The 12,223-nt window shown below is 43.3% G+C and overlaps 3 protein-coding genes across 3 annotated transcripts in view; 1 reads left to right on the top strand and 2 right to left on the bottom strand.

Annotated features, from left to right (window-relative positions):
• The first annotated feature begins 1,350 nt into the window (after positions 1-1,350).
• On the top strand, positions 1,351-2,256 carry ch25hl2 (cholesterol 25-hydroxylase like 2). Its single transcript, XM_028418334.1, has one exon. It carries the CDS (start codon positions 1,357-1,359, stop codon positions 2,254-2,256), a length of 900 nt encoding a protein of 299 aa, XP_028274135.1. The 5' UTR covers positions 1,351-1,356.
• Positions 2,257-7,975: 5,719 nt separating this feature from the next.
• Positions 7,976-10,480, bottom strand: f2rl1.2 (coagulation factor II (thrombin) receptor-like 1, tandem duplicate 2). The gene is made up of 2 exons (XM_028417631.1): positions 10,268-10,480; positions 7,976-9,915 (listed from the first exon to the last, which is right to left on the bottom strand). The coding sequence occupies exons 1-2, from the start codon at positions 10,332-10,334 to the stop codon at positions 8,825-8,827; spliced, it is 1,158 nt and encodes a 385-aa protein (XP_028273432.1). The 5' UTR covers positions 10,335-10,480; the 3' UTR covers positions 7,976-8,824.
• Positions 10,481-11,805: 1,325 nt separating this feature from the next.
• The window catches only part of f2rl1.1 (coagulation factor II (thrombin) receptor-like 1, tandem duplicate 1), a 1,503-nt gene continuing 1,085 nt past the window's right edge, over positions 11,806-12,223 (bottom strand). The window contains exon 2 of the mRNA XM_028417632.1: positions 11,806-12,223. This exon is cut by the window's right edge and continues 678 nt beyond it. Coding sequence (XP_028273433.1) covers positions 11,847-12,223 — 377 coding nt within the window. The 3' untranslated portion in view covers positions 11,806-11,846.

The following is a 12,223-nucleotide window of genomic DNA, read 5'->3' on the forward strand; positions in this document are numbered from 1 at the left end:
CTCATGTCTTCTTGCACACTTTTGGCATCATAGCTGACATTCCCTCTTTAGAAGGACATATTCCTTTCTCTGGCACATTAAATAAAAGGAATGGACATTGGAACACAGCTCTGCTGGTGGTCAAATCTTCATCATTAAGCTAACAGTTATTTTGTTAGTCAGTGCATGGTCATTCTGTTATGTTGCTACTCACTGAGATCTGCAGTCACACAAGCACTATTCAACTATAAACAGTGTTAGTGGTTCCAAATCTGTTTGCACATGAAATAGTTTTGTTAGTGAGTAAAATATAATCTGTAAATTCTTCCTAAAATTGAATTTCCCTTCTTTTAGTGTTTTATTTCTCCTTTTTTTTACATCAGTGATCGTGTGTCTGCTGTCAAGCCTTGAATTTTACTGCCCTCTTCTGGCTGATGTATGACAGTCCAGTGAGCATGTAGCAGGGTAAAAGAGACTAAATGCTGAGTTCTTTTGTGCCCTAAAACAATTGTGCATCCGTACAAAAACTGTCACTGTTGGTTTCATTTACCTGAAACAGAAATACTAAAAAAAAAAGTTGACTTTCTCCATGATCAATCAGCTGTGTTTAAACCGTTGAACTACTCACAGCAGGGACATATTAGGGACTAAAACTGACATGATCACATGATATTTATAAAAAACGCAGTATTATTGTGTCACTCCATAGAAACAGGAGCGGCCCAAGTTTCCTTCTGAACACTGAAATCTTTTCTTTCAGTCAATAAACTCCAGCTAGCATCAGAAAGGAAGTGCTATTCAAAGATCTGACAAGTCTTCGATGATTAATTACTCTGTTGATGTTGGGTTGTGTGTGTGTGTCTGTGTGTGTGTGGTTTTTTGTGTGTGCTGTATATGATCAGAGGGTGAAAGATAAACGCTAACAGGCAGCTCATTAACAGACAGTGAACATATACTTTACTGTAGTATAAGCTTTAATGCGCTTTAAACACTAGAAGGAAGCTGCCTCTTCACTTTTTGGGACAAAAGTCAAATTGAGAAGAAAACGGAAGCTCTCTCCATGATCTGGGTCAAAAATGAGAGCTGCTGTGGCCCGGCTCCTGAGTCCTGGCTGCGGTCCTTGTCCCCATGAAAAAGGGCCTTTACAGAGTGCCTTCTTTTAAAATGCAGAGGGTGGGGGGTGGAGGTGGGGCTTGAACATACATAAGAGGCGAAGACGGTCCAGCAGTCCAATTTGGCACAACATCACCAGACAATTTGCTGTTGCTTAACCTATCCGAGGAAGCTGATTGGATCTGTCCTTTCAATTGGACCCTCTTTGTCCTCTCCTGGAGTTTTGTTAGGAAGTAATCCTTTTGAAGAAGGGAAACGATAGTGATGAGCACAAGGAGGTTACTCAGAACTGAGTCTTTATCCTGGATGTCTGAGGTGGGCAATGTAACTGGGGGCCAGTTCCAGGACTTGGTCCTCCAACCTTTTTGGGACTACCTTCAGCAGAACCACCACGACTTTCTAAGGAGCCCCCTGTTCCCTGTGTTCCTCTCTGTCTCCACCTACTTCATCCTGGTTGGTCTGTACACCGTGCTGGACCTGTTGGCTCCCACCTGGCCCTCCATCAACCGTTATAGGCTCCATCCTGACAGACCGGTCACCTGGCCAAACATCTGGACAACCCTGGGTGTCACCATGTACAACCACCTGCTCTATGTCTTTCCTGCGGCGGTGGCCCAGTGGCTCTGGAGGCCACCCACTCCTCTCCCCCGTGAAGCACCCACTCTGCTGAGCTTCTTCCTTGGAATCCTAGGATGCATGGTGGTCTTTGACTTCCAGTATTACCTGTGGCACCTGCTGCACCACCGCATCCCCTGGCTGTACCGCACCTTCCACGCTGTGCACCACCAGTACAATCAGCCTTTCAGCCTGGTCACCCAGTACCTGTCCGGTTGGGAGCTGTTCAGTGTCGGCTTCTGGGCGACGGTGGACCCGATCTTGCTGCAGTGCCACTGCCTCACCACATGGAGCTTCATGGTCTTCAACGTCTATGTTTCCACTGAGGACCACTGCGGCTATGACTTCCCCTGGTCCGTGCACAACTTGGTGCCCTTTGGCCTCTGGGGCGGCGCACCTAAGCACGATGCTCACCATCAGCGTCCTGGCACCAACTTTGCCCCTTTCTTCTCTCACTGGGACTGGCTGGCAGGCACACACACGGTGCCAACCGCCTCCAGCCTCACTGCTGCCGGAGAGCCAGACGAGATAAAAGGCAGAAAAGACTAAAGAATCTCTTATTGACACTCTTTTGTGCTCTCATTCCAGTGCTTTCTCTGCCCTCCTCCAGCAGTTTCCCTCTTTGCTTTCTCCTTGATATTATCATCTAACAGAACATGGTAGGCACTTTACCACATCGACTGTCTGGTAAGAATGTCTTTTCAAGTTTGCGTGTATACAGTGATAGTGTACATTATGCTGTATTATATACATTTATCTCTTATTCATAGAGATTCTCCCTATATGTATTCTTATTTGTCTCCCTGACACTCAGGTCTGCTTCATCCATGTTATAAATAAAAGTTCAAACAAATATAAAATTAGTTTCTTTTTGTTTTCGGAGCAGTTTTGACTGAGCATTCGCTGACGGTGGATGGTGTGATCTGTCAGTGATTACACACAGTAGCACGTACATTCTCCCTCAGCTCTGACCCTCTCACTCACACAAATGAATAGCTGTCTTTTAGCTGCATCCCACTATGATGCATGGGCTCAGTGCTAATCCATCGACTGCCTGAAACAGGAGTTTTTATTCAAACTACCGCCAAGTGAGAAATCCTGGAAGTACAAACAGTATAAAAACTGAAATGTGTGTTTGTGTACAAAAGTAGGTGAAATATTTCATGTTGAACCGGGACACAAAAATCTGATTTTCCTCAAATGTAACCGTCAAAATATCAAATAATAATAACAATGAAAATTTAAATAAAACTGGAGTGCTGATCACTTCTTTTTTTTCTGCAGAATTAAGTTTTAAAGTTAAATAATTGAGAGCCATCACTCTTCTTCGTTAGAAGTTTGACACCTCAGGCCGGGTGCTGATCGATGGAGCTAGCGCTTGGCGCGTGTGTATTGGCAAGAAGCCGACTGGGTTCTGACTCGACTGTTCATAATCATGTTGCGTGTCTGATTTATGGACCACATCCTTAGGTGACTCCAGGCAGATTCAAAAATCTGGTTTAAAGATTAGATTTCTTCATCCTGGTAATATGAGCATAGCCTTAGACTTTGGAATTTAAGACTGGATCCCTCCTTATCATTAAAATGGACTGATGAGGACTGTGATGATGCCCCCACCATGACCTTAATATAAACTTTGCTATACAGGCGGATGTCTGTGTTGAATTATAAATCTGAGTGAGTTAATGTAAGTCGCCCCAGATTGTTGTGTCCCGCATTCTAGATGAGTGTTTTCCTTTTTCTACAGGTGAGTACTGTTCAGATTTTTAAGCTTTATGAGTGTAATGTGAATCAATATTGTTCGTTCTGAGCAGTTTGTTGAAGTTAGAGTTTAGGACACTGCACCGTGTGGTGAGCTACTGCCTTGTGGAAAGTTTAGCATAAGGTCTCACATACATACCTGTAGAAAGTATACGTTTAAGAAAATATAATGCATACCTATACAGTTTTGTTGACATACTGTGTAATGTTATAAAGCTGCACTGTCACTTCTGCTAATATTGCAATTCAAGGACTTAGTGAAATGTTCACTGTGAAAATGAGTCTTGGTTTTTGTGAACTGAGGCATAATTTGGATGTCAAACAGAGGACACTGTTGCTATCATTTCATCAGGCAGAACTGTTCCAGGAAGCTAAGTGTGTGAAATGCAAAATCAGCAGGAACCTTCCCAACGGTTTCACTGCTGAATAATTGGACACAAAATACTCCTCTGGTAAAAACAAGAGATTATAGACTGTCACTATAAACCCAAAAACATCCTTCACACCATCTACCAGAGCTCAGAGTGCAAACACACCGAAACCAGACAGCAGCTGAAGCTGCTCCTTGCCAACGGTTAGTGACACATTAGCGATCAAGAAATTGTTAACCAGGTATGGAAATAATCTCAACGTAGGCAAGGTTACATTCCCTGACGTGTTGTGTTCGTGTGGACAAAGAAGATCAACCTGTACACAAGGAAGAACACACGGCTATTCAACAGCTAAGTGCATAAGTTACAAACATAGCTGCAGCTTCAATAGAACACACAAAAGCGAGGCTAAACTATCACCCTGTCACACAATGACTAGAAGGAAAAAAAACCCTCTGCTGGTGCACATGCAATGGTTCTTAAGCTACTGGTAGTCTGAAAATTACTTGGTGTGGAAGCAGCTCCAAAAGATACCAGACAGAATGACAACAATCAGAGAGATACTTGATGCTGCTGTCCTGTATGAACCCTCCAAACACAGCCAGACAAGGTACAGGAAAGAAAACACTCTTGTATTAACTCTGTGATAAGAATGTTTTTGGTGTTTGTATGTGTACAATACATTATCTGCTGCTGTTGCATTATGTACATTTATCTTTATAAATGTGTTCCTAATCGTCTCCCGGCCCTCTCCAGTCTGCTTCAATCTATGTCCCCCCCAAATTAAAGGTAAACAAATATGACAGCTTTTGTTGTTCTATGAGCAGCTTTGACTGGATGACTGGTGGATGGTGTGATCTGATAGAGTGATTACACACACAGTAGCACGTACATTCTCCCTCTATCCCTCCTCAGCTCTGACCCTCTTACTCACACATGAATAGCGGTCTTTTAGCTGCATCCCAGTGTGAAGCGTGGGCGCAATACTAATCCATCGTTCCCTCTTTCAGATCGCCTAAAAGAAGAGTTCCTAAACACCCCCTCCAACCCCCAGACAAGAATACCTTTTGTACTACAAACTGTGTAAAAATAGAAGTGGACTATTTTTAACAAAAGTGTGTGCATGTTTACAGAAGCAGGTAAAACATTTTAAAGTTGGATGAGGAGATTAATGTGAGAACTGATTTTTTAACAAATTTAAACATCAAAAAAGTGGAATTAATTTCAACACGGCTATAGCCCTCCTAATTTTAGCATCATTTTTCATTTTTTTTAAATAAATAATATTAGTTAAACAAGTGAACCAGCAGAGGTCGCTGCACACACCCTTGTGATATCACACAGTTACAACAATGATCAGTTTCGCTTTGTTGCTCAGTGACGGTCATTGTGTGCTGATACTCACAGTAAGAACTGGCTTAACGTGTTTCTGGTGGAAATAAATCCTGCTGCAACAGGTCATGTTTATTCAACCGACCCTGTATCCAGGCATCGTGACTCTCTGTGTGTCTTTTTTAAGGTTATATGTTTTACTGGAAGTATCATTTATCCTGGTGACTGGGAGTGAAATAGAGCTGTATCATAAATATTACACAGCTTTTTTTAAATGTATACTTTTACATACAGTTATGAATGATCGTATCCATGTTTGTGGTAATTGTTGTGTGTGTGTGCTGATGAACATACAGTAAAAAATGTAATATTTCAATTATTTGTGTTGTAAAAATTAAAATTTTCATAGACAAGTAAAGCACAAACATCTTTAAACTAAGTTTCATCCTGGACTATTTTCTGTATTTCCACTAGATGACGCCACTGACTTAAATACTCAAAAAACAAAAGCATCTGGCATTTTACAGATCATATGCTAGTATAGCACAAGAAGAAAACAAAGTATGCATTAAACACTAAATATAAATATAGAGATGTTTTGGTTTGTATCACTCCTGTCTATCATTCTGTGACAGTAAAGTAAGAGCAGGCAGGTTTTCTGTCAACATTATGTGTGTGTGAAGGACAATACAGCGCTTGTAATCTTGTAATTTGTCAAATTAAACTTAGTTTTTAATGTAATTTGTACCGACAGACATGGAGAAAATCAGCCTTCAAGTTTACAAAATATGTGTGTTGTTGTGTGATTCTGTTTCTAGTCATCAAATGCCTGCTGATGAAAGATGCATCGTTGGGTGAATCCACAATCTGAGCTATCATAGACAGGGAGTACACTAATAAATATAAACATCTACTGCAGGTTGCTAGGCGACGGGTTTCCCCACAGACTAGACTCACAAGCGGTGAGGGGCCCTCTGCTGGTTCAAACTGTAGCTACAGCAGAGGTTTGGGTGGTTTTCTGTTCTAAAGGACACTAGATACGGTCTGGCATCATCAGCCATACTGTCCATACTGTCCAACTATCAACAGACACAGACACAGTGTTTTAACTTTGATATACTGGGTAGAAAATATCATCCTAACCTGTTATTCCTCTGAGCTATGACCACCAAATTCTAACTAATTCATCCATGAGCACTTAGCAAACGTTTACACCAAATATGAATAAATGTCATCAAGGCATTTTTGTACCAAAATGTGTATTTATAAAAAAACTAGACCGAAAGACAGACAAACCCAAAATGGCCGACGCTTTCACGACGGAGTGACGCTTCACTGACGCACTGTGGCGCAAAAACACCGAGCTAGCTGCTAGCGCTAGCTAGTTAGCATGCTAACGCGAACACACACACACACACACACCTGTCTCACGGCAGTGTTTTCACGTTTATTTTGGTTTATTCATGAATGACTTTAGAAGCATTATCAAGCAAAGAATACCTTTAAACGCTGCTAAAGCTATCATGTTACCACAAATAAATTATAGCATAAAAACGTAATCCGACTCACACACAAAACAAACAAACAAACAGATTATTCGTATTAAAGTGAGCATCACTGTTTATTTACATCAACGCTAAGGATAGCGGTCCTTTCAAAATAAAAGCACTTCCGTATCCACCGGAAATAACAAAATAAAATCACATAAAGGGGGAAAATAGAGAAAAATGTTAAGTTAAAATTATTTATAACGAAATATAAAAATAACAAATATAATACTGATTAATCTCTATTCTTACAGCCACTTGACTTAGTGTTTTATTAGATTAAGAAGACATAACCAGACTGAAAGTGAACTGGAGTGAAGAGAAAGTTAATAAATTATGGAGGCCATTCCTTTTCAAAATTTCACAATCACAGGGGCATCTGTGCAGAGTAATGTTGATCTTTATTTGTTTTTATAGAAATACCATAAAATGCCTGGATACACCTCTGGTCACTTACTGCCCCTCCCTGCATGAATTCTCTTTCTCAGGTGACAACAAAGTTCAAAGGTCTCCCTCCTCCCTCCTGGTGGTGCTTTGTGTGCTTTTAGTTATAGATGAGCCGTTCTTCCTCAGCTGTGGACACAGTGTAAACTCACCACTTTCTGAGAAGTGTTGTGTGAATGTAAGCAGGGCGTGGCTCCGGTCTGTACATGTGAAAGGAAGGCATTCTACACTGCTGACAAAAGGTAACACGACACCGGACAACAATCTTTAACCGGCCTCTGACACAACCAGTCATTAAACAGAAAATTATATGTGTGTGTGCTACAACTGAGGGGGGGTTGGTCAATGGTGGGAGCCTCCTCAGGCAGGGTTAACAACCTTAATCCTTATCTACAGATAAAAGACCACAGGGCCGCACAATACCTCTTTGTTAAATAAAAAAGAAGTGACATAAAATGTGGGTTAAAATGCTCCTGGTGCAGGTCTGACAGGGACGGGTTAGATCATCCTGACAACATGCCTCATCACGTTCCTGAATACTTCACCCCCCCTCCTCCACCGTTCCCACAGTCAAACAGACGGTTTAATTCAACCAAACTTTAAAGAAGTTGTTTCAAAATAAATAAAAAAAAACTGGTTTGTTCACTTTTAGGTGTTGCTAAATTTCAAGAGAACAGATTCCAGGAATTCCAAAGGTTTCCAAAGCAGGTGCAGATGGATCCATGACTGCATGACGACAAACAGGACGTGTGACTCAACGGCGACAGGATATTAATCACAAAACAGCAAAGGAGTTTCACAGAAACTGCAGCGGAGGTTTTAACATTTATTTAAAAAAAAAAAGAAGTAACAACTTCACCCATTTTCCAAGTCTGTGGAGGGTGAAAAACTACAAAATAAAACAGGAAACAACAAAAAAAACAATAAAAAATGTGCTTTGTCTGTAGTGATGTTTGTTTTTTTAACACATGCTGCTTAAAACAATCCTGCTGGATTTAAGTCAGTCAAAAATATACATAAAAAAATATTTACAGTCACATTTAATTGGAGCCTGACTGATCCCAGACGTGAGTGTGTATATGTAAATAAGCTCTTTAATAATGATGTCATGGCGTGGTGTGAAGCACGCGTCAGAAGGATTAAATCAGTCTCCTCTGACTCGACCTGCAGCTTTTATTAAACCAACAGATCGTGACCTTTCACACAGTTCTACTCTGAAAACATCCACGAAGAGGAGCTGCTGCTAACCAAGTCCTAACCAGTCCAACAGCAGAAGCACCTGAGGCGCCGTGGACCCGAGCGTTCAAACACATGTCTTGTGTTGGTTTGTGGAATTTTAAAAACACGCCACCCGTCATTTATTTCTGGGATTAACCGGAAGGGACCCGCCTTTTTCGGGCCCCGGCAGAGGTACCTACTCTGCATTAGTTACTGTTTTGACCTGTCAGACGATGTCTTTGCTTGTAGTCCACTTTATGTCCCCACTTTGGGGACAAACTTTCTCCTATTTTGCAGCAACAGCCGGTAAAATTCTGTACATAAATGGCCTGATTTGCAGGTTTTAAAATGCGGTCAGGCTCTAAACTTAGCTTTTACAACATATTCCATCAGCTTCACATGTAAATTTTATTGCATCAGCGTGTGCTCGAGTCCGTTTTCTCGCTAACAGGTGCTGCTCTGTGTGTTCCCCGAATCCGACACGTACGCCTTGCTCTTCTTGGAGTAGTTCATGGAGCTGAAGGACACCCTCATCCTCTCCACAGTCCTGCTGCTGCGACACAGCAGCGTGTTCTTCACGTGACCCCTGAACTCCTCCGACACAAAGTAGTAGATGAACGGGTCCAGGCAGCTGTTGAGACTGGCCAGACACAGCGTGGACACGTAGAAGCCGTAGCCGTTGGTTCTTATGCCGTCCTTCAGCAGAGAGTAGTGGATGACCAGCATGATGTTGCTGGGCATGAAGCACACCAAGAACGTCACCAGCACCAGGATGATCAACACCACGGCCTTGTGGCGGTTCTTCGCCGCCGTGCTGTCCGCCATGTTGTTCCCTAGCGCCCTGAGCAGAAGAATGTACGCCACAATGATGACCACGCACGGGACGAGGAACACCACCAGGCCCATGAAGATGAAGTAGTAGAAAGGCAGGTACACGGAGGCGTACGGGTTGTTGGGGTCGTGTATGACGCTGACATCGTGGCACGTGGTCACGTTGGGTTCCTTGAGCTTGGCCGTGTGGTCGTACAGGTACAGCGGCGTGGTGGTGAGCCAGATGAAAGCCCAGATTGCCGCGCAGACGCAGATGGCGACCTTGTTGTTCTTCCTCTGGTGGGACAGTGGGTGAGCCACGACCCAGTACCGCTGCACGCTGAGGCAGGCGATGAACAGCACGGAGCCGTACATGTTCCCGTAGAAGAAGCTGATCAGCACTTTGCACAGCGGCTCGCCGTACACCCAGTCGTTCCCCTTGAAATGATAGTCGATCTTCAGCGGCAGCCAGATGACGAAGAGGAGGTCGGCCAGCGCCAGGTTGGCCATGTAGATGGACGACGGGTGCTTCTTCTTGGTCCTGAAGAGGAAGACCCAGATGGCCATGCCGTTGGCGGGAAGTCCCACCAGGAACACGAAGATGTAGAGGACGGGGAAGAAGACGGTGGTGAGGCGGCTCTGCAGGGCGTCTTTGGTTGCTTCATCCACAGTGACGAGGTCTGAGTTCAGAGGGTCCACTACTCCGAAAAAACCCCGACCTCTACCTACAACACACACAGCGGGAACCATTTTAACCCTTTATCAAACGCACCTCTCTGCCTGCAGCAGCTCCAGGACTTTATGAACTGTCTGTTCAGATTAGACACTATTCGCCCAAATGAGACACTTTAAAGTGTTATACAACTGACTAAAAGGACTTTTTGAAACGACTACATTTCCCAGCATGCCTCTTTCTTTGCCCAAAAACGCATTAAAAAGGCGCAGAATGAACATTTTTAAAGCATTCAAACAGAGAAAGCTTGCTGATGTTCAAGATAAGACTTGTGTGTCGTTAACGGTTCAGCCTTTCACTACACACACACACACACACACACACGGATGAGCTTCCGTCCTTACTATTGTTTCTGGCTGAAACTGCGCAGATCAGCGGCAGCAGCAGCGTCAGGGTCCGCGTCAGATCCATCTCTTTGGCTCTTCTCGCTTCTCTCTCTCCGTCCGACCTTTTCCTTTACAGTCTGTCCTCAAACGGCTTCTTAAATGTCCGATTGCACCTCCAGGCTTGAAGGGCACACCCTGAGACTACCTGTCTGTACGCCTGCGTCATACCTGCCTGTCCCCGCCCACCCAGCGTTCCCAGCGAACCCCAGAGTTTCTACGAACACTGTGAATCATCGATGTAGATCGAAGCTAGAAATAAATCCAGCATCATTTTCCAATGCTCAGGTGTGTTTGTTTTTTTTTAATTTGAATGAATTCTACATTGTTTAGATTTGTTTTTATTCCATAAAATAAAAACCCTCAGAGACAGAATGTGATGCTACAACACTGGAAGTAAATTCTATATAAATAATACATGAAATGTAGGAAGAAGATTATTTTAAATATTAAAAATGTAGCATAAATAACAGAACAATGTTTTGTCAAATAAGAATAACATTATAAAATGCTTAAAAATCAGTTTTAAAAAGTGGATTACTTCTTTATGTATGTACCTCTGAGCCTTCTGAGGGCCTGACGTGTGTGTGTGTGTGTGTGTGTGTGTGTGTGTGTGTGTGTGTGTGTGTGTGTGTGAACACACCTTGTTTGGTTCCCATCATGTGACTTCTCTTCCTCTTGACATTTGCACACTTATCAGATGAAGCATCCCTCTAAACAACAACGGACTGAGAAATGTGGCGCTGATACGATCTCTGCTGCGTCTGGTACAAACACAAAAAACATCTGAGGCAGAAAGTCTTCAAACTGAGGAGAATTATTATTATTCAACAATATAATATTTTGGTGATGAAGCACAGGATTGGTGCTTTAGAGGCAGACGTACAGACTGTTTTACGACCTGTTTCACAATCGTCACATCTCGAGTATGAAGTCATGCTGGAAAAGCAGCACCAGACTTTGACATTGTTCGTCATCCTCAGTTTGTAAATAAACCCCGGTGACCCGTTTCAAACCTGCTGTGGAAACTCTGAAGTACCAAGAACTGCAGTTCTTCTAACGGCCACTAGAGGCAGACTGCTCACTGACCTTCATGTTCAAATGTGCAGCTCCACAGCAGAAATAAACATGTTTACAGCCTGATACACACTGAGGTTTATTCTTTAATGGCACGTTTATGTCACAACTCACATGTTTGCATAATCAGACGGTGTAATGTGTAACCACAACAGGAGCAGCCATGCATCTCTGGCCCAAGGAGACTATAAACCAGTCAGGCGCTGCCAAGATGGCGGCCGTATAGTCACCAACAGCGTGAGGAGGGAGAGGCACAAGTAGTTGAGCATTCACATTCATATTAGCAAACCTTAAAACACAGCTAACCAAGTAAAAAACATAACTTCACCTCTACATGTGGCATTAAAACAAATATATAATTACAGCAAGAAGTAAATACAACATGTAAAGTGACCAAAGAAAAGTTCATATCTGTTAAATAAAACAAAAATTCAGAAGACTACATCAACCTCCCGCTGACCCACTAGCACTGGGTGCTCTGCGTGTTCCCTGACTCAGACTTGTAGGAGTTGGTCTTCTTGGAGTACTTGAGCGCGCTGAAGGAGACCCTCATCCTCTGCGCCGTCCGCTCGCTGCGGCACAGGAACGTGTTCTTCACGTGCTCCCTGAAGTCCTCCGAGATGAAGTAGTACACGAAGGGGTCGATGCAGCTGTTGAGGCTGGCCAGGCACAGCGTGCTGATGTAGAACCCGTACAGGTTGTCCTCCACGTCGCCCAGCAGGAGGCTGTAGTGCACCAGCAGCATGATGTTACTGGGCGTGAAGCAAACCACGAACATCACCAGCACCGTCACGATCAGCACCACGGCCTTTCGCCGCTTCTTGGCGATCGCCGGGTCGC

Source organism: Parambassis ranga, chromosome 12 (genome assembly GCF_900634625.1).
Source record: "Parambassis ranga chromosome 12, fParRan2.1, whole genome shotgun sequence".
Classification (NCBI taxonomy): Eukaryota; Metazoa; Chordata; class Actinopteri; family Ambassidae; genus Parambassis; species Parambassis ranga.

Coding starts and splice junctions, on each gene's coding strand:
- f2rl1.2 (XM_028417631.1), bottom strand. CDS start 10,334: ATGGATCTGACGCGGACCCTGACGCTGCTGCTGCCGCTGATCTGCGCA. Junction 9,916..10,267: donor AGTTTCAGCCAGAAACAATA/GTAAGGACGGAA, acceptor TGTGTGTTGTAG/GTAGAGGTCGGGGTTTTTTC.
- ch25hl2 (XM_028418334.1), top strand. CDS start 1,357: ATGAGCACAAGGAGGTTACTCAGAACTGAGTCTTTATCCTGGATGTCT.